Raw genomic sequence first — 22254 nt, 5'->3', positions numbered from 1 at the left:
GAGCTTTAACAGACTGTACAAACACAGATGCATCTGAGCTTTAACAGACTGTAAGAACACAGATGAACACTGGTCAGAACCGGCCCCGGTGTCATCCCCACAGCACCCCCCATTTGAAACATGTTCCCACGGCTATGGGTATAATTGTGTTTTCCTTTTCTTTTCACATCATATCACTATTGCATTGTATTATCCTTGATGCTTTTTGCGATATTGTTCACCATGAGAGAGATATATTATAACACAATGTAAAGACAACATGTATGTTCTTACGGAAGGTCAGCTCGGTTCGCGGTAGGGCTGCCAGCGATTATTCGATTTTTCGAATATTTGTTACAGTCTCCATAATCGAAAATTATTTTATAAAATTCGATTTTATTTATATATTTTTTTATTATTATTTATGTTTTTCTTTTTTTTCCTGGCTTAGTTTCAACCAAAATATAGACTAATGGCGGTGGCGGCGGCGAATAATCGATTAATATTCGCCAGGGCTGTCCGATTTTCGAATTTAATCATGGTCAGTTTCTGGCATCCCTAGTTCGCGGTTCCACTCCCCCCGTGTCCTCCGAAGCCCCGGTAGCTACAGAAAGAGACGTTTTAGCCACTAGAAAGAAACTGTTGCACATAAACGGAAATTGGATGAGTATTACGGAGCGTCCACACAGCAGCGTTAAAAAATCTTCTAACGCTTCTGCCCATTCACTTTGAATGGGGTGACGTCACTTTGCCTCACTTTTCGCCGAACTGCATTGTGGGAAGCAGAGCGGAGATTTTCAGGATTCAAAGTTGAGCAATGTTCAACTTTTGAAGCTGAGGTGGAAGCGTCAGCCAATCAAATCCCGTTTATGCAAATCTGACAGTTCAAGCGCTAGCCAATCAAACGGCGTGTATGCTGGGAGAGACATACCGCAGGTCATTTCCTCATATTCCAAAAAATGGAGGAGAAATTAGCGGTAGCGAATCAATCACCCGGTGCTTTATGACCAGTCCCTATTTACCTACCGGCATACAAACCGGAGGAGCCAGGCATGGAGGGAGGTGGCAGAGACAGTGGTAGGTTTTTCGCCTGTTTGGGGAGTTTATATCCAGTTTACTTCGGGCTTTTTTGCTTTGTATGTCGGGGGCGGGAGATTCATGTGATTGGTTGTTGGTCGCGTTGCTCGCAAAAAATCCCCAAGCTTCAGATACGCCCACCTCCAAGATTTTTTTAACGCTGCTGTGTGGACGCTCCGTTAGTGTTCTTACAGACGGTCAGCTCTGTTCCAGGTCCCACTCTCTCCGTGTCTTCCGAAGCCCTAGTAGCTACAGAAAGAGAAGTTTTAGCCACTAGAAGGAACCGTTGCACATAAACAGCGATTGTGTAAAGGTGTAAGCCAGGAAATTGGATGTGTAACAGTGTTCTTACGGGCAGTTTCCTCTTCGGAGTCCACCGTGACATCACTGTCCTCCTGATCTATAGCTATAGAAAGAGACACATCAGCCACTAGACAAAACTGTTGCACATGAACAGCAATCGCGTGAAGGCATATGATAGGTGTATCACGTAATGATGTTCTTACGTGCGGTCTCCTCATCGAATATATCCGAGTCATCTGAGTCCCGTGAAGCGCCAGTACCTAGAGAAAGAGACACATCAGCCACTAGACAAAACTGTTGCACATGAACAGCAATCGCGTGAAGGCATATGATAGGTGTATCACGTAATGATGTTCTTACGTGCGGTCTCCTCAGCGAATATATCCGAGTCATCTGAGTCCCGTGAAGCTCCAGTACCTAGAGAAAGAGACACATCAGCCACTAGACAAAACTGTTGCACATCAAGGTATATGTATTAAGAATGTTCTTACGGAGGGTCAGCTCGGATTCCGGTCTCAGTTGCTGCGTGCAACGCGCCCACTGCCCAGTACCTGGATCGTCACACTGGACATCATCTAGGAATCTTCCATCTTCCTTGATAACCCTGATCAAGTCGGTCCTGTGTCCATTGTAGTACAGGGCAATCCGTATACCCTTTCGCCTGATGTCATCTAGGTCCCCGATCAGCTGCTGGCTAGGGTAGGGTTTGTGTCTCAGGGTACTGCGCCGTGCGCGTATCTGCACGTGTCTCATGTTGTGGTAGAAGTTTGACAGGTCGGGCTCGTCGCAAAAGGGGTCGTCCGATGGTATGATGGTTACGTGTACCACCGTCATCTTGTAGTCACACAGCGCGGTACAAGGAGACCTGGCTGACACGCATACCGTGGAATCAAAGACACCGGAGCACGTCACGCCGTACTTCTTCATCAGCTCGTGTATTCTCTGCGGCTCGCTACATCGCACCGTTATCATCAGGTTCCTAGACCCCGGCAGTAACACCGCCACGCTGTGAGGTTCCTAAGAGCAAAAGGTGAAGAAGTTTATTAGGAGGAGCGTAAACGCGCTTTAGGTATAAACCAGGTGTGGTGTAGAGACTTACGTGTTTGCATTGTATCTTAAAGCTTGTACTCGGGTCTGAAACACAAAGAGACTTGAGCTGTTCCCAACCGCGCACACTCAGTGCTTTCCCGGCCTCCGCTAGATGATCTAAGAAGCTGAGTCCTGGTTGTATGTCCGTGTGTGTGACACTGTACAGGTTCCTGTAGGGGAACACATTCGACGCTCCCAGCATTTTACTGAGCTCTTCCTTTTGCATAACATTAGAATCCACATCCACCCATAAGTGTTTCAGTGTGTCTAGCATGCGGGCGCTACATTCAGCAAAATGTACAGAGGCAACCTGTGCACAGAGTACTGTAATATCTGGACGTGTATGGTGCTCCAGCTTCCATCTGCCCAGGTGCCAGTGTATCAAGGACTCTGAGACGAAGTTTATGTGCTCCAGCGGAGGATTGGCCCATCTCACAACCATCGTCAAGTACTCCATTATTCTGAGAGGGAGAGAGAGAGAGAGAGAGAGAGAGATTTTTTGATTTAAAAAAAACACTTTTATTTAGATTTTCAACAAACAATTAAACTATTTTCTTGTATGCATTGAGAGAAGAATTCCCCTTTTTTCCTCACACAAAGACAGAGTTAAAAGCGAGCTCCTCCCCCACCACAGAGCACACAGCTGTAGTGAAACACCACCGGTTTAAAAACTCTTCCATACTTCTCATCAGACAGTGAAATCTAAAATCTACTCACTCGTGCCTTTACCAAAGATAAAAACATGTTAGTGAGTTGCTGAGCGGCTGTACTGTTCACGTTGTTTTTCCTGCTTTTGTAGATTGATATTTTTGCCTGCCCCACAATAAAATTCAACAGTTCCCACTTCCCTGCATTCTGTTTCTTGTAGCCAGCACCAACAATAAAAGCAGTCTCTGTAGAAACCTCCCCACAGTCTAAAAACACAGTTTTTAAAACATTAAAAAGAGGCTTCAGTCTGTGACAGTCCAGGTAGCAGTGAATGATTGTCTCTGTGTCGGTGCAGAACGGACACTCGGAGGACACGGTGGGGTTTATTTTCGACACAAAGGCGTTAAGGCCCAGGGCCCCGTGGAGGATCCTCCACTGCAGGTCTCCTGACCGCTTGTTCAGTGGAGGTTTGTAGAAGAGCCTCCATACTGGTTCACAGCCCCCCGGGACGTTAAGCCTCTGTTTCCACACCGTGTCTCTCCTCTCACTTAGTTTCTGTTTGTTCAGGGCCAGAGTGCAGAGTCTATAAAAACCTTTTCCATTCTGCATTTGTAAGTCTGAATGAGTTCTGGGTTCTAGTCCATCCTGGTCTGCTAAAATCCCAATGTCTGGAAAAGGGTCCCCTTCGTCAGGGGTTTCCTTCCTGTTAGAATACTCCCGCAGCATCTCCATCTCATCATCAGTTAGTCTTTTAGTCCACTCGTTCAGGATGATTCTGGTGTGGCGGGCCGACTTCAGGCCGAGCAGAGAGGCCACGGCCTCGGCCTCGGTGTTGTGGAGTCCAGGACCTGCAGCATCCACGATGTTCCTCAGCTTCACGACCACAACGGACCGAAGCCTCTCAGTGAGTGCAGGTCTGCTGCTGTCCTGGACGTCCAGCCGGGCCCCCCACACCAGAGGCTCTTCCAGGAGCCAGAACAGAGATGCTGCGGGACCCACTCTGGCCCATTTAAAAAGTGTCCATACTTTAAAAAGTCCTTTGTAAAACGGAGGCAAAACACACACACGAGTAAAATCACAGTTTGTTAAAAACAATGACGCATCCAAACCCAGGCCTGCTACCCCCCTTAAAATGGTGCTGGCTACCGGCCTCCAGACGACATCATCGTTTCCTGTCAGGTATATTTGTAAAAACTGTAGTTTAAAAGCAGCTGCTCGACTCTCTAGGTGCACCAACCCTTGCCCCCCCTCTTCCTTTGGTAGGTACAGCGTGCACTGAGGAACCCAGTGCAACTTGTCCCAAAAGAAATTTAAAATAATAATTTGCAACTTTTTTAAAAGACCAGCAGGGGGGTCCACACACTTTAGCCAACCCTGTCTCCTAAAAATTACGTTCCCACAGAACTAAACTGCATTCTCAATTACGTTTAGCTAGAAACTTATTTTCTCCCACGTTACGTTTGTTATGAACGTATCTCAAATACGTTTATTTTCTACATATCTTCTAGAAACATATTTTCTTCCACGTTACGTTTGTTATGAACGTATCTCAAATACGTTTATTTTCTACATATCTTCTAGAAACATATTTTCTCCCACATTACGTTTGTTATGAACGTATCTCAAATACGTTTATTTTCTACATATCTTCTAGAAACATATTTTCTTCCACATTACGTTTGTTATGAACGTATCTCAAATACGGTTATTTTCTACATATCTTTGCCATTTATTGTCTTGCTTATAATGATAATAGTCATTTATAAATATCCTTTTAGAGCACACATTTTAAATCAACGATCGGGCTCGATATATGGTTAAATTAAAATCAGTAGGCAAGGCTGTAATTTCGCTAGCTGTTACTCTCATGAGCGAGGCAGAAAATAATAGTTTTAACATGCCAAAAAGCTGCTATGTCGTTTATTGCACCTCAAACATTAAAACAAATCCAGAGTTACGTGTTTCTGTACTTCCTCTAATGCCCCTTTCACACCGGCGCTTTTTCAGCTCCGGCTCGGAGCTGGAGCCTGAAAAGTACCGGTTTTTCCTGTTCACACCGCAGCGGCGCCGCCTCTTAGCTCCGGAATGCGGTTCACTTCCAGCTCCAAAAAATTGTCGGTCTAGAGGCAAGAGCTTCGGAGCTAATAGGCGGCGTCGCTTACAGTACGTCTCTCTTACGTCGAGGCGTGCAGGAAACTAAACCCACCTACCCTGAACATGGGTCGACTGAAGAGTCTCGTCATGCCTGCCTACAAGCAGTAGCGCTGAGCAAAGTGACTAGAAGGCAACCACACACTTATAAAAAAAACACACTTTATAAAGTCAGGCAACACTAACCAGGCTTCGTGTGATTCTGTTTATTTGTACCTTACTTTGACCATCCGTTCGCTGTTATTGATCATTGTGGAGAGGAGGCAGACGTTTTGTTTTGTATTATAGCAGGTATCGGATGGAATCAATACATGGGCTGCACAGGTTGTCATGTCCGACTATCACATGTAGAATCATAATGAAAAATACGCCGGTAAAATGTGCCTGTAGAAAACGGCTTAGCAAGTAGTCAGTTTAGCTTCGGTTGCTATGCTAACATCACCCATGTTATACCAGAGAAACTTTCATAACAGCGTTGTGATGCCAAACAGCGTCAATTCAGACTGACACACATTCACTTAAGGGGAACTGGGGATATGTATCAGCTGCTTGTGTGACAGTCAGACAGTGAATACTTTAGAGCCGTGTGAGCTAACCCGGAGCTAATGGGAGAATAAACTCCCGTGGAAGAGCAGCCAGCACTGCAGCGGTCGGTAAATGCCGCTGAAACACATTAATAAACAATGAACCACGGCACTCTGGAGAAAAGTATAAGGTTGGAGAAGTCGTTATTTAATTTAATCTGGCTTCGTATGATTAAAAGCAACACGATCATCGACCCGACGCAGCCCCCCCCCCCGTTGTTGTTGTTGTGAGCTCCGTTGGGGAGAAAATCAGCGATGTAAACGGTGACGTCATGACGCAGCAGCGGCAGCTCTGGGCGGTGTGAACAGAGCGGGAGCAGAAAAGGGAAACCGGAGCTGAACCAGAAAAGCTCTAGCTAGGAGCTAGAAAGGGAAAAGCGCTGGTGTGAAAGCCGCATAAGAAGAAAGGACAGTAAAAGAAGAGCTCTGTGGCTTCAGGCTTGATCGCTGTTCAAATGACAGCGTTGGTTTCCCCAAAAGTGGGTGGGGCTGTAAAGTGACGTAGATTTTACTCTCATCTATTATTCAAAACCATTCTATTTATTCTAACGTAAATTACATGCCAGTGTTTTATCTTTTTATTTAGCGATTTGTTTTTGCACTGGGAATGTTTTCATGTGGAACCGGAAGTACGTCACTTCACTTTGTCTTCTTCGTCCCTTTTACGTTCCAGACAATGCATGGCTCAGCGTAACAGACAGAACAGCGACCCCAGGTGTGTCTACATACAATACTTTACCTAGTGTTTGTTAACTGGGTTTTTTATGCAGTTGACTTTTCTTAATGGTTACAATATTGCTATGAGTTACAGTATATCTGAAGCAAATTATGTTTCTGAAGATGTGTAATCAATTCCACCCTTCAATATAGCATAAATGTGAACTCTCATTACAGGAACAATACCGGAAACAGATGTAGGAAAGATCCTCAGCTCGCTGATTGGATGTTTTAGCCGCAATGCACGTTGGGAGATGGTGTTTATGCGATGTGAAATCCGAAAACATTTAAAAATAAAATAATACTTTATTCCGAGTGTTCTTGCTTTTCTCTTTGAAAGTCATCACATAACGGCATTGTAATACACGGTTCGGCTGCATTAAATATTACATATCTGCCGTAGTTCTTTATTTATAGAGCCCTGATGAGAAGACTTCTGGACAAACAGGAAGAACTGCCGCCGAAACTGAATACGTGACGTGGATCATAAATATATCAACAATTACACAATATCTTACATTTATTTTCACAAAATACATCTCCTTGCAGTATCAATAGTAATTCGGCTGACTTTTATATTTGATCCAATTGGTAGATAGGTTATATTTACACCATAACGGTGCACAGCTGATAGAAAAGGACTTGTAGTTTTTAAAGATATTACTGATTTTCTTTGAATATAAGAATGTAAATACTGAGTTGAGAGAATAGTCAGGGGATTTGGGTGATGGGAGACACATCTATGGATTCAGAATGTCAATAGCTTACCATTAAATGACGGATATACCTTTCTGTCTGTGATGTTTTACAAATCAGATATTAATGTGTAGAAGTAAAACATGAGAAATAGTATAGCAATATCCTGTAAAATTATGTAAAAACATGAATAAAACTACACATCTTCAGATGTTATACATACATAAGTGTCCTACACTATTAATACAAAGTTATTATTAGTATGCTGTGTGTACCTTGTGTGCACCGCCTAGTGGTTAAAGCACGTTATTGAATTATTTTTGTTGAATAATGTTATTTTTGTTGAATAATGTTATTTGATGAAAAAAATATTAAGAGTACATACTTTCATAGGGTGAAAGTAGAAGGTCAATGATAGAAATATAGAATATAAAAAATCAAGAAGATACTGTAAGTGATCTCTACAATAAAACAGTTTAGTGCCGGATATATAAAGATATTAATATGAGGATGTGCAAAACAGACAAACTAATTAACCTTTATTAACACATTAAGGTTAAGGTCTTCTTTTAAAGGGGACCTATCATGCAAAATGCACTTGCATGTGGCGACGGCGAATAATCGATTAATATTCGCCAGGGCTGTCCGATTTTCGAATTTGATCATGGTCAGTTTCTGGCATCCCTAGTACATATGCCAGGCCTGTAGATGGTGCTGTTCTGCCCTTATCTGCCCTTACAAACACAGAGCTAAAACATGTCAAATTGAGCAAAATGAGGCATGGCTAAAATGCATGATCTGTTTGGTATTTTGCAAAAAAAAAAGTATAAATATGCCTTATATAGGTATGGTCCTACACTATATTATTCAAATATAGCATGATAGGTCCACTTTAAATAAGAACAGCTTTGGGGGTATTTACAGATAAATATTAAGCCTGACAAAGTACTTAACGTCTAATATATTGCTTTCCTGCAATGTTAACTATGTTGAAGCACTTATTTTAACTGATATTATACACATTAATTATACTCTTATGTATGTAGATAGTATAAGAAATGTGCAGAATTTGACAGTTTAATGGTGGAGGTACACATATTGATAGATGTCTTGTAATGCACTGTTGAGGAACCTGTGACCCAAGTTTTTCATTCATTGCATAACTACACCGTAGTTGTGTATATGATATGTCAATAAACCTTAGAAAATCATGAAATCTTGAAAGGGATGTGCAAAATAACCATTATATACAGTTTTTAATTAACTATTAGTAGAGAATAACGAGTAATGAATATACTTTATAGAGATCTGCTAGGGCTGTGCAATTAATCGTATTTTAATCGCAATTACGATTTTGGCCTGCCACAATTACGAAAACAACATAATCGAAAAAAACGATTATTTTGCTTTGCTTGGTTGTGACAGTGCACTGCAACATATTTGATCTAATTCATTTTAGTATAATTTATTTGTATTTATCATATTTACATATGTTTAGTAGCTTGTGGAAGTGCGCTCCAAAATATTTGTTGATCTTGTTTATTGGTATTTATTATTTTGATATTATTTATTTAAATGTAAATATAAATGTATCATTTTATTTATTTTTGTATTGGTTTTTCAGTTGAATTATACGTTCAGGGTAATCAACAGTTAAAAAGATACTGTTCAAATTATTATTTGTATTTGTTTTAAAGTTCAATAAATGGATGTTTTCAAAGTCAATTAATAATCGTATTTAATAATCGTGATATCAATTATTGACCAAAATAATCGTGATTATGATTTTTGCCATAATCGCACAGCCCTAAGATCTGCAGATAAATGTTTAGTCTTCTCAAGCACCAACTATCAAATATCTCTCCTGATTGGTGGCACTTGACAATCACCTTTCCCAGAATTTTACTCAGGTGTAACTAAAGTCTGATTTAAGGGTTGTTTATATTTCACATCATTAATCAGAATCTGCAAAGTAACTAAAATAAATGTAGTGGAGTAAAAATACCAGGTTAACCTTAAAGAAAGCCCTCAGGATTATAAAAGACCCCATCACCCCAGCCACAAACTGTTCTGTCTGCTGCCGTCTGGCAGGCGGTACTGCAGCATCAGGACTAAAACCACTAGACTCAGGGACAGCTTCATCCCACAGGCCATAAGACTATTAAACACCTGAACTTTGAAACAACATCCATAACATTCATCTGGCTGCTACTTAGAAATTATTTGTCTATATCATATTCCAATCACTTGTATATAGACTCTTATTGCACGATAGCCCTTATTGCACCTAAGGGGGGGGGGGGGGGGGGGGGGGGGGGGGGGGGGTTTATGTCCAAATCCATCAGATCTAGCTAGTTCTAGCTAATGATATGGCTGCTGCCCCTCTCTACACGCAAATCACGCAGACTCAAACCTCATCTTATGCCCAAATGCGCTCCGCAGCCGTTGCGAGGTTCCGGCGCTAACAGTTCATGAGCGTGCTCCCCCGCCCCCTGTCAACACTCGTGACACATGAGTGGCCAGCCTAAACAACAATAAGTGCTGCTTGGCAACCGTGTGTGGCGGCAAAGTACATAGACATATTCAACATAATTATTTACACTCTAAGAAGAGTCCTACACAACAGACATGGCGTTAAAAAGGAGTAATGTGTGGAAATATTTCGACCAGGTTAGTGAGTGCGGTGTAGAGTGCAAACTATGCCAAATTAAACTTATATATATACATATACCTTGCTATACCCGCAACCTCCGTTCCAGCTGAGAGGGTCTTCTCTACAGCTGGCCTGATTGTGAATCGCCTCCGCACATGAAAGCTGTAGGCCTATAGCTGTCAAACTGTGATCACCAGTTCAATACATTTGACAAATTTGACTTGGTTTCTATACTTATTTGAACATGTATTTATTTATTTCCAAAAGTTATTGAAAAAAATGTTTTCGAAAAAAAATGTTAGAAATTTTTTTTTGACCACATTTTTTTTTTATAGGATATGTACATTTCGGTTAACCGGTTAACCGTTTTTTGGGGGGTCGAATATTCGAATATATATTTGCTTTCAAATTCCCATCCCTAGTACATATGCCAGGCCAGTAGATGGTGCTGTTCTCACTGAATCTGCCCTTGCAGAGCAGAGCTCAAAAAAGTGCAAATTGAGCGAAATGAGGCATGGCTAAAATGCATGATCTGTTTGGTATTTTGAAAAGAAAAAAGTATAAATATGCCTCATATAGGTATGGTCCTACACTATATTATTCAAATATAGCATGATAGGTCCACTTTAACCATATATCGAGCCCGATCGTCGATTTCAAATGTGTGCTCTAAAATGATATTATATATATATTATATATATTATATAATTATAAATGACTATTATCATTATTATAAGCAAGACAATAAATGGCAAAGATATGTAGAAAATAACCGTATTTAAGATACGTTCATACCAAACGTAACGTGGGAGAAAATATGTTTCTAGAAGATATGTAGAAAATAAACGTATTTGAGATAAGTTCATAACAAACGTAACGTGGGAGAAAATATGTTTCTAGAAGATATGTAGAAAATAAACGTATTTGAGATACGTTCATAACAAACGTAACGTGGGAGAAAATATGTTTCTAGAAGATATGTAGAAAATAAACGTATTTGAGATACGTTCATAACAAACGTAACGTGGGAGAAAAACGTTTCTAGCTAAACGTAATTGAGAATGCAGTTTAGTTCTGTGGGAACGTAATTTTTAGGAGACAGGGTTGGACATAGACATCAAATGGCAAAAACATATTCAGTGTGCAGTTCCTTTGGCATTAGGGCAGGGATATTTAGATAATTTCCAAGGTTTGACATAATGAATTGTGCTATTTTTAAAGCAAGCAACGATGTTTTCAAATCTGTAATAAAAAAGGTCCGCAAAAACGCTATCGACCAATCAGATTGCTTGATTTGACTTGTCCGTTTTATAAATATATTTACATTTCTTCCGTTACGAAACAAACTTACAAAGCATAAGATGGAAACATTTAAGATTAACTTCGACCTCCGGGGGGGTCTTACTATGGAGGAGTGGATTGAGGAGTGCCGCCTATCTCCAGAAAGAAAAGCACCTAAAAACGACGACATGCAGAGCTACGTGAAGAGCAGGTACATGTCATGTAGACCAACTGGAAAGGTACCACCATTCAAAAGCTTTCTGATGCGGGTCTTGAAACAAAGCAGATAAATTATGACCGTTAGTGGCCACAGGTGCGAAAGCTCTCTCCAGAGCTACTGGAAGCCGACTCTTGGGGACCGGAGAAAGTGGAGCAATAATCTCGCCACGCCAAGCAACAGCCTAGAACAGGGGTGTCAAACTCAAGGCCCGGGGGCCAAATCCGGCCCGCCACTTCATTGTATGTGGCCCACAAGAGCTTGCAAAGAATATAATACGTTTATTATAAGCAGTGGCGGCGCCAGGGTATTTTTGTTGGGTAATCTATGGTAGGGCTAACCCATACAGTGGTGGTGCTCAAGTCAGTATTTGCAATTGAATTACATACACGCAGTGGCGTTTTTATATGTACAAAAGTGGTGGGGCACAAAAAACTTAGATGTCTATATATAAGCTTCTGCAGTGACGTGCAGTGAGGTTCATGGCTGGTGAGGCACTGGCACTGACTCTTCAGGTTTACAAATATTATATTTTGACCTAAACCAAAATATAATATTATTTTCAAAAGCTTTTTTTGTCTGATGCTTCGATTAATTTTAAACAGACAGTTCAACAAAAGGATACCCAAAAAATGTCATTTTATCATTTAAATATTGAATTGTTCTCTCTTAGTAAGATCCCATTTTCAATAAAATGGCGGTCTTACCTTGACTTGAAGATGAAGTCCATTTGCCTATCCTTCTGGACAAACATTTCTATTACTTTTTTGTAAAAGTCCTCCTTATGTTCTTGTAGTTTCAAAAGTCTATCATAAATCTAATCCATAGATTTATGATAAAAAAATTATAAAAGTAGGGTAGACATGTGGATGTTATCCGGCTAATCAAAACGTGCATTTATCTAACAGGTACGTTTCCCACAGATCTTATTTCGAGCTATTTTCTAAAATCCTCTGGAGAAATCTCATTGCTTTTTTGTCGAGGGAAGCCATGCGCAGCTTACTTCCTGGTTTTAGGACGCGCCACTGCAGCTCTCTCGTCTCCTCTTCACACAGCACACTTTTCGCGGCACACGTACTTACAGCCAATCAGCTCTGAATGATTTGAGACGACGTATAGTGGGGATGGTAGCTCCATTATTTTTTTGCCACACACATTTCATTACAAAATACTCTGAGCATGCGCAGTGTAGTTTTTACAGTCACCGTTGACTTCACAGCGAGAGGAAGGGGCATAATCAGGTTTTGTCCCACATGGCTCTAAACAGCTCAATAGGCACACACTGTGACTGTAGACACACTAATTAGAAGAACACAGACTAAAACAGCAATGTACAGACGAATCAGATGATTAAACATGATCTTAAAATATATTTTATATATTTTTTTATTTATTTTTTTGCATTTTTGTAATCATTATTTGTAATACTTTCTGCTGACACTAGGTGGGGCTGTGCCCCACCTGCCCCTAATGACCAGTCGCCACTGCATACACACTATATCGCACCCCGTGAAACAGTGAAATGCCACACGTGAGGTTTAGATTATTTCCCTTTCTCAATCAAAATGGAACTGTATGAAATAAAACGGCACATTTGTCTTATAGTAAATAAAAAGGGATCACTGTGAACGGACATATGATAGTACACGTTGAAGATCCAATAGGGATACTGAATGGCGGTTCCGATTGATCTCAATCAGTAATGCATGACGCAGACCCAACGTTTCGTTGCTCTGATTGGCTGTAGGTCTATTCAAATTGCATTCGGAGGCATTTTGATCTGACCGCGGCCGCGCTGATATTATAACGCCAGAGAATTTCCACACCTTTAGTGTATAAAACTCCCCCACTACTTAGACTATTCCTTGCACCCCTCTTCTATAAGCCCGAATGGTCTCAACCATATTGCATCAGTAACGTGCACTTGTTGTTACAGCAGGATCAGTTTGTGTGTTGTGGACACGACCCGTATATTTTCGCAATCCGTGTTCTCAACATTTTGCATTTAGCTTATTATTTAATTGAATTTGCTTACTTTAACATCACTTTTCATGGTGGGGCTAAGGTGGGGCTAAGCCATTTCTTGGTATGGCTGTAGCCTACCCCAGCCATACCCTGGCGCCGCCACTGATTATAAGGTTACGTGCCGCTTTACAGGAGCACGTTGCCCATAAACTACATGTCCCACAATGCATCTCATTTTGTGAGATGCGCACTGAAGAGACTTGCCATTAATTGCAATTATTTGCCCTAGACTTCTGCTTTCAGACGTATAGTTAATTATGAAGTTATTACCCTATCCGATAATAATCCAATGCAGAGGAAATATTGTTAAATAATACATTATTTTATATATATTTTATATATTTATCAATGTATTTTTATATAGTCTTAAAGTTACCACCGGCCCTTTGAGTGCAACCATAATTCTAATGTGGCCCGCGATGAAATTGAGTTTGACACCCCTGGCCTAGAACAACCTCAACCTATACAAGTAACCACGTAAGCCATTCTACTGATGCTGGACAGTTTTTCAGTGGGTGCACAATAAACGGCAACATACAAATGAATGTAAATAAATAGCCAAATAATGGATCAACGCTCTCTGTCTAATATGTTCGCTAGCTGTTAGTGTTGTTGCATAGCAACCACCTCGCACTATGTTTCGTGCAGAAGGCAACGGAGGGACTATTTTATTTTGAACATCATTATTTACTAATAAAAACTATTTAAATTAGAGTGTGTATTTTTCTTTCATATTGCCACACTTGGTAACCGTTTTATAAAAGCAATAGCTCACTTCAGGCCGTGATATATGCTCATTATATCACAGCTAAGGGGGTTGTCGACCCTCCGCTTCGCGTCGGGCCGAACCACGAGCATATACCACGGCCTGTCGTGAGCTATTGCTTAATTGTACACAATGGCTCTTACCTTAATTAATATGAGCTGCAGCGGTCTCTCTTCCTCCTGGAGTCAGAAGCAGCTCCTTTGTCACTACCCGATCGGTCCACCTGCCCGATCTGTACTGCGCATGTGCGAGATGGTACCACGTGACGTCACTGTATTCTAGCGCCGCCATTTTGGTGTCCGGTCACAGCAAGTCATTACAACAACAGAGAACACGGAGGAAGCAACAGAGAAAGACACATCGTGAATAATAAAGTTTGTGGATATGCCTGGGATTTGTTGTGCTGTGGGCTGTGACAATAGTCGCCAGAGGAACCCCGGACTACAGTTTGTATCGATCCCCAAAGACGTAGACCGTCGTAATAAATGGCTGGCTGCCATCAGAAGGGACCACTGGCAGCCGACATCTAACTCCAGATTGTGCAGTCAACACTTTGTTTCCGGTAAGCTCCTCACTTATTGTTATATTTTTGTCAGAAATACGTTTTCAAAATACTTCAACATAGATAATTCAGTTGCCGAATAATAATTACCGTTAGCAATGTAATGGTAACATAGCATGAGTAAAATATTCCCAGTTTTGAAAGGACTGCATTAGTTTTGCTCTGTGTTCCTTTACGCTTGAAACCGACTGAATTTGAATAAAAGACACATTTCTGGCAGAACATTGAGAAAGAAATTGCCGTTCTCAATATTATTGAATGCATGCCTTAAATTACTTGTGTATGTATATTACATGTATTATTGCTACTTTTACTTCAGTTAAGGATCGTAATACTTCTTGTCATTATCTTATTAGGAGGCCTATACACACATTAATATTCTACCATGTTTGCCTCTGTCTGCTTAGGAAGAACAAATGACAACCCCATGAGACCTGACTACATCACCAGCCTGTTTGCGCACACGTCAGCTGGACAGCGGCAGAGAAGCATCTATGCCACCAGCAGATTTGAGCATACTCAGCAGATGAAAAGGAAACGGACTGAGACTTTGGTTCCTGATAGTGACCATGAGACTGTGGCACCTCCCAGCACCAGTGATGCCACTGGGCTTGACATCACCTTAGTTGAACAGGTAGAATGTGTGAAAGATGACCACAGTTACTCTCAAGCCATTCTTAGCTCAGGTATTGTGGAACCATGCTCAAATGCAGCCTGCCAAGCTACGGTCAAGGCATTGACAAACGAGTGTGCACGATTAAGAGCTGAGGTTAATTGTCTTAAGGACAAAGTTAATGTGCTGTCTTTCAATGAAGAAGCCTTCAAAGGAAATGATGAGATGGTACAGGAACTAACAGGCCTACCAAGCTATGCTAAAATGATGGTTGTTTTTGGTTTCCTGTCTGGGTTTGTGAAAGCCGGTCCAAGACTGACTCCCTTTCATAGCTTTTTATTAACACTGATGAGAATGAGGCTTAACTTACCTTTATATTTTTTTGTTTATCTTTTTCATATGTCTAAGAGCAGTGTTGTCAGAATGTTCAACAATACTTTAGATGTCATGTATGTCAGACTGTCACCACTTATATTTTGGCCCTCAAAAGATCAAATTCAGGTTAGTCTGCCCATGTGTTTCAGGGATAATTTTAGCAACTGCACTTCCATCATTGACTGTTTTGAAATGTTTGTAGAGAAGCCAAAGAATTGAAGGGCACGTGCACAAACATACTCCTATTACAAGCACCACAACACTGTAAAATATCTAATTTCTATAACACCACAGGGTGTTACATCCTTTGTGTCAAAGGGCTGGGGGGGACGCACAAACGACAAGTACATTACAGAAAACTGCTCATATCTTGAGAAATTATCACCAGGAGATGTTGTTCTTGCTGATAGAGGCTTCAATGTGAAAGACACTGTGGGACTGTATAATGCACAGTTGAAAATACCAGCATTCACCAAAGGCAAGCAGCAACTGCATCCACTGGAACTTGAATCCACAAGGGGACTCGCTGCCGTCAGGATCCATGTGGAAAGAGTCATTGGCCTGGTCAGGAACAAATACACCATCCTTCAGAGCACCATCCCGCTGTCTCTTTGCCAAGCAGCCACTCAAGGACAACCTACTTCCCTTGACAAGATGGTAACAGTTTGCTGTGCACTTTGTAATGTCTGCCCATCTGTGGTACCCACAGAATAGATAGATACTATTTGTAAGTCGCTTTTGATAAAAGCGTCAGCTAAATGAAACAAAATGCTTATTGTGTATTCCCTTTTCTATGTATGTTGGATCTTCTCTCTATTATTTTTACAATTAATACATTAAAATGTCCAGTTTTGAACTAATAAACATCACTTTATCCAAGTATTTGTTCTTTGAGGTTTTTTAAATACTCCTACTTATACTACAATGCATCTGCAAGTATTAGATACAGTTATTTATTGCACAATCTACAGTGAATGAATATGTAAGGTTAATGGGTACACAAAAACCTGACCATGAAGACAAAAGAAAAAGACCAGTGTCTGACAAGAAGAGCTTATTTATTGTCAGCTTCTTAATGTCCCCCAGATGTTTTGTCAGAGGTTGCAGTGGGGGAGAAGCGTGGCACAGTAAACCATTTACCCAACAACTCTGGTAGTATCCCCGTTCTGATGAAGTTTACCACCTTTGAATGGGCAACATCAAAAATTGCGCCATCAAACATGATGCGCTGTTTAAAAAGTTCTTGAGGTGTCCACACAACAAAATCACAGAACATTACCTCTGCGACACGCATTTGTGCCTGCACTTGATACATATAGCTGTGATCTAGCTTTAGGCTCATCACACCTCCCTCAGGGACAGTCAGGCAGAACCACGAGTCTTTGGTGCATTCAAGTAGACTGCGGTCTTTAGCGCTGAAAGGACACTTAATTTCTAAAATGCCAGGCTCATGGCAAGCACAGGTCACGATACCATCTGGGGATGCACCAATCCATGGCAGCTCTGGGTTAAGGATGAGCCCTGATGCTGCAACATTAATGTCTTCATGGTGATCTTGCATAGCCACCAGGTAAGACTTTTTGGCAGTGTCCTCGTTTTGTAAACCCCATCTGAGGAAAAGAACATGTTATTTTGAACATTTTGGAAAAAACTCATCACTTTAAAAAGTCCCTAAAATACTGTTATTAGAATGTTAATATCTTGTTTTACCCTCATAATATCTAGTTACTCAATTATTGTCTTTATTCATGATGAAGTAGTGGAAAGAATGTATGATTTAGTCTTGTTGCCTAAATGTATATATATATATATACCTGGTCGCTTCAGTGGAAAACTGAGAGGAGCGAGGATAGCAAACTCTTTTAATCAAAGACGAAGAGCTCTCTGTCTTGGCTGCCTCATGGAAGGATGACGCAGTAACTCTCCCTGCTCTCTGCTCAAACCAGACCCTCGACCTACTCTGTTTCCTGGTCTTCTCCTCAACTAACAAACACTCAAAAAGAATTGAACTATCAAAAGAGCTGTAATTATCAGAAAGCAGTGAAGTTATTCTTGTTGATGTTTAGGATTTAGCATTGTGACACGCTTTTATTTTACCGTAAGCCATTTCTATTTCTTACCTGCTCTGGTGTGAGATTCAGCTCCTCAAAGACTTTGGCACCCTCCTCTAGCAGTGCAGGCAAATCCAGTACAAGTCTGCTGCTTTGATACAGACTGGTAAGGGGTGTTGGCAGATCCAGTTGTACAGTCTTTGGCGTGTATCTGTGAGAATGGCCTTCAATGACCGACAGGATAGCACTTTTCTTGGGCTTTGTCTCTTGTTCTTCACTTTGGTGGAGTTGTTCACAGAATAACTTGAAATCATCAGCAGATGGTCTCATGTGCTGAAACAGGTCTTCGGTTTGAACTTGTTCTTTGATGGCGAAGATGTTAGACACCTCATCGTACTTCACCATTTTAGTGCTAGGCTGTGTCCATGTGCATGGCTTCTCTGTGCATGTCTGGTTTTCTCTCTTCTCAACAGCAGCCAAAACTGTAAACATAAGTGCTGCTCCGTGGGAACAAACCTCTCCTAACCCTGCCATGCATGTACAATGCGCCATCACCACTGTCCCGTCCTCCTGCACCACAATCCATGGAGATGTTGGTTTGCTGTTCAAAGCCTGGGAATGATTGACCTGTTAAGTGAAAAATGCAGTACATTAATTTTGTCATATAAAAGCTAAACTCTCCTGAGCTTGTACAAATGTAAGATTCAAAGGTTTATTGTCAAATACAATAGCTACAGCGCAGATTGGCATTTAATATCTGAAGTCCCAGGCTGCTCCAAAAGTAGGCTACAACATACAATATCCTTAAGACATAAAAAAACAAGTAAAGATAGAACAACGCGAAATATAACAATAGTGCAATAAACATGGACCTATTGCAATTTGTCATTGAAAGAAGAGTATGTTGCTTTAAAACAATATATATAGCTACTGTAGCTGCCAGCTGGAGTTATGTTAGCTAGAAATACCATATGCTAGCAAGCTAACATCATCACTTTAGACATAAATACAACTATAATAACACGTTTTATGATTGTTGGTAAATTACTTACCTTCGCTGTGATCACATGTAGGTGTGTCTTCTCCACATGCCATATCTTGGTGTCGTTCACCCACCCGGCAACGGCGTATTGATATGCATCTGTGCTCTTAAAAGCCTTCAGGCTCTCTCCGGTGAATGAAGATGGATTGTGAACAAGATAAATATATATGTCGGGAAAAGTTAGTTGGGGAAGACACTTAGCCGAATTCAATAAACAAAATACAGTTGGGGGCAACAAATAGGGATCGCATCCAATAATCGCCGTCTTTACCAAATATCTCTCTCTCTCTTTCCCGTTTAAATGCGCTGTGTTTGCTGCCATGACGAGTGTAAACAAACTGTGAGAATCGGTCACAAAGATGGCGGCGGGCATTCCGGAAATGACGTACTTGGTACCCATACGGCAACTCTAATCGGACACTTGACACAGTGGCTTTTGGCAAAGCAGAAAAAGAACTGATAGAGATTAGTTATTGTTATTACAACGTGACTTCACTATTATTTAACAACTCTTTTTATTGGGTTCTTTTATTTGGGGTTAAGTACATTGTCAGAATAAGTGAGAAATGGATTTAACTTCTGTTAGACAGCTATATGCCATACATTTTTGCATACAATCAGAGTAAATATTTATTCAGTATGATAGCTGTCTAACAGAAGTTAAATCAATTTCTCACTTATTCTGACAATGTACTTAACCCCAAATAAAAGAACCCAATAAAAAGAGTTGTTAAATAATAGTGAAGTCACGTTGTAATAACAATAATCTCTCTCGGTTATTTTTCTGCTTTGTGTCAAGTGTCCTAGTAGAGTTGCCGTATGTAGTTGTCCAATATGGCGGACCATCTCGCACATGCGCAGTACAGATCGGGCAGGTGGACCGATCGGGTAGTGACAATTGTCGCGGTCGAATAGTCCAAAAATCAGCTCCTAAATTCTAACCCTATCGTCTATTCCTTGACCTCTGAGTGAAACGTCACGGGGTTAAGGGATAGTGGATAGGAGAATTCAAAAGGATTTAGAAGAAGAGACTGCGGTACTTTAGAGAATCCGACTGCACTTTCACTATCCGACGTGTTTATGATGCGCCAGCGGAGGTCATAAATGTGCGTCTGCTGCTGTGGGGAAACTATGGAAACTACAGTTTTCTATACAGCGGACTACAACATGGATGTTTAATAAGAACGAGGGACTACTGTAAACTCATCTAGAGACTCTGCACCGTGCTCTGATGCTGTTGCTTTATGCTTTATGAACGGGGACAACAGAGAAACATATTCTTCATGACCAAAGTTGGAATTGAAATAAAAAAGGAAAGTGAAACTTATGCTCGTCACCCTCTCCCTCCGGTCCACATTAATACAAATGATCCCAATACGTATGATTGAATGAAAAGATCTTAAAATCAATACAAATGTATTTATTATAAACGTTAGTCCTTAACATCTATCACTGTGTATATCACCATTCAAACATCTTTTAAAAGTTGAACAAACCCCACACAGCTCAGTAAAGACTGTGAAATGTTGACTTTATTTGATCATTTCAGTAAAAACTAACGTTCATATTTCTCTTTTTGATTATAATACTGATGAACGTTCAAAACAAAGCACTTTGGCAACTTACCACATACGTTTTAAAATGCTTAATAAGCACCGTAACTTTCATGATATCATTTCTCGTTCATAATCGGTTGTTTCCGTGAACGGCCGACTGTTGTGTGACGGCAAATGCCGCGGCCGCAAGGCATTGTGGGGCAGCATTTTCTCCTCTCCTTTAGGTTAGGGAGGTCCAGTGGTTCCTAAGCTAAAGGAGGTTATAAAGGAAGTTTGAAACCTCCTTTCCTTTCATTTAGAGAATTCGAACAGCACTTATCATGGCTGCCACTGAGGGACTTCCGGGTCATTTCACTCCGTTAGGAAGGTTCCTAAGCTAAATGGACTATTCGACCGCAACCAATGCCCCCCAAAATGCTCGTTCACATCAAGCACGTCCATTTGCGTACACGTAACAGCACCGCACGTTCATGACAGCATGGTAATGGGTTGTTATTATGATGGATTTGATATTAACGAGGCGGCAGTTAGCAGCTAGCGGTTAGCTAGTAATTATGCTAATTTACACATCAATCGTTATGTACTTTTATATTACGCTGTAACAGGATCTAGTGATATCCAAGCAACAGAGCTTCATTTAGCATGAAAGAATTATTGCACTATATATATATATATATATGTATATGTATGTATATATATACATATATATATATATATATACATATATATACATATACATATATATACATATATATATATATATATATATATATATATATATATATTAGGGCTGTCAAGTTAACGCGTTAATAACGCGTTAACGCAAAAAAAAATTAACGCCACTAATTATTTTAACGCATGTGTATTTTTTGTCCTCGGCCGCCCCGTAGTTTCAGAGCGCATTGAGTTTAAAATACCATCTACAAGCTGATGCTGACAGCCCCGCTCCTGCCGCCCGCTTGTGGCAGACCACACTTCCACGCTCACCGGCAGGCCCGGACTGGCCATCGGGAGGACCGGGAGGGTGTGTGTATGTGTGGCGCGACTCGCGAGCGAGGCACACCATACTTGTTGTTGTTGTTGTTAGCATCTGGTGCTAGCTAGCTGCGCTAACGGATATAAGGAGCTGTTTCAATGAAAACAGAGGAGCGACATTTCGCCGACAACTGCGCCGAGCACTTGACTTTATGCAGGTAGCCAGACAGTGGGACATTGTACGAAAAGTCAGCACACTCAGCACGGATAGTGCGCGCAACATGATTACAGCGTCCAGGCAGCTCCCGTTCGAGCATATATGCCTTGAGCTGCACATAGCTCCAACGATCCATCACAGTGTCTCCACATTCTCACACACACACACACACACACACACACACACACACACACACACACACACACACACACACACAGTATTGTATTATTGTATGAGAGAGGTTCCAGGTTGAATTGAGGCGAATATTTGTAATGTCAGAGGTTGTTGTGTTTAATATTCATGAGAATATTTGTCATTGTTCAAATGATAATAAACAAACATATAAAGCATATTTGTCCACTCATATGTTGATATGAGTATTGAAAACTGAAAAATATCCCTCTAAGGTACATTTAGAACAGATCAAAAATGTGCGATTAATTTGTGATTAATCGCGATTAACTATGGACAATCATGCGATTAATCGCGATAAAATATTTTAATCGACTGACAGCCCTAATATATATGTATATATATGTATATATATATATATATATATATATATATATGTATATGTAGATATATACATGTATATATATATATATGAATATGTATATATATACATGTGTGTATATATATATATATATATGTATATATGATTATAGGATCAAATAGCA

At 40.7% G+C, this 22254-nt stretch overlaps 3 protein-coding genes across 6 annotated transcripts; 1 reads left to right on the top strand and 2 right to left on the bottom strand.

Annotated features, from left to right (window-relative positions):
- Nucleotides 1-1103: 1103 nt before the first annotated feature.
- LOC117475643 lies at nt 1104-14438 on the bottom strand. 2 transcript variants are annotated; one of them, XM_034121958.1, is made up of 7 exons: nt 14330-14426; nt 2459-2909; nt 1851-2376; nt 1720-1776; nt 1563-1619; nt 1409-1462; nt 1104-1305 (listed from the first exon to the last, which is right to left on the bottom strand). In XM_034121958.1, the coding sequence occupies exons 2-7, from the start codon at nt 2903-2905 to the stop codon at nt 1211-1213; spliced, it is 1236 nt and encodes a 411-aa protein (XP_033977849.1). In that variant the 5' UTR covers nt 2906-2909; nt 14330-14426; the 3' UTR covers nt 1104-1210. The 2 variants fall into 2 exon arrangements, with proteins under 2 accessions (XP_033977849.1, XP_033977850.1); XM_034121959.1 differs by lacking the exon at nt 1563-1619 and having other exon boundaries at nt 1130-1305; nt 14330-14438.
- Nucleotides 14439-14473: 35 nt separating this feature from the next.
- On the top strand, nt 14474-16615 carry LOC117475645. The gene is made up of 2 exons (XM_034121962.1): nt 14474-14748; nt 15156-16615. Exons 1-2 carry the CDS (start codon nt 14571-14573, stop codon nt 15953-15955), a joined length of 978 nt encoding a protein of 325 aa, XP_033977853.1. The 5' UTR covers nt 14474-14570; the 3' UTR covers nt 15956-16615.
- Nucleotides 16616-16775: 160 nt separating this feature from the next.
- Nucleotides 16776-19249, bottom strand: LOC117475644. Of its 3 annotated transcripts, none has more exons than XM_034121960.1 (3): nt 18840-19191; nt 17857-18414; nt 16776-17346 (listed from the first exon to the last, which is right to left on the bottom strand). In XM_034121960.1, the coding sequence occupies exons 1-3, from the start codon at nt 19149-19151 to the stop codon at nt 17281-17283; spliced, it is 936 nt and encodes a 311-aa protein (XP_033977851.1). In that variant the 5' UTR covers nt 19152-19191; the 3' UTR covers nt 16776-17280. The 3 variants fall into 3 exon arrangements, 2 of the variants coding, with proteins under 2 accessions (XP_033977851.1, XP_033977852.1); XR_004555192.1 differs by lacking the exon at nt 16776-17346 and adding an exon at nt 17358-17648 and having other exon boundaries at nt 17762-18414; nt 18840-19249; XM_034121961.1 differs by lacking the exon at nt 16776-17346 and adding an exon at nt 17361-17629 and having other exon boundaries at nt 18840-19248.
- Nucleotides 19250-22254: the final 3005 nt, after the last annotated feature.

This window comes from Trematomus bernacchii, unplaced genomic scaffold (genome assembly GCF_902827165.1).
Source record: "Trematomus bernacchii unplaced genomic scaffold, fTreBer1.1, whole genome shotgun sequence".
Classification (NCBI taxonomy): Eukaryota; Metazoa; Chordata; class Actinopteri; order Perciformes; family Nototheniidae; genus Trematomus; species Trematomus bernacchii.
This window is presented reverse-complemented; position numbering and strand designations above follow the sequence as displayed.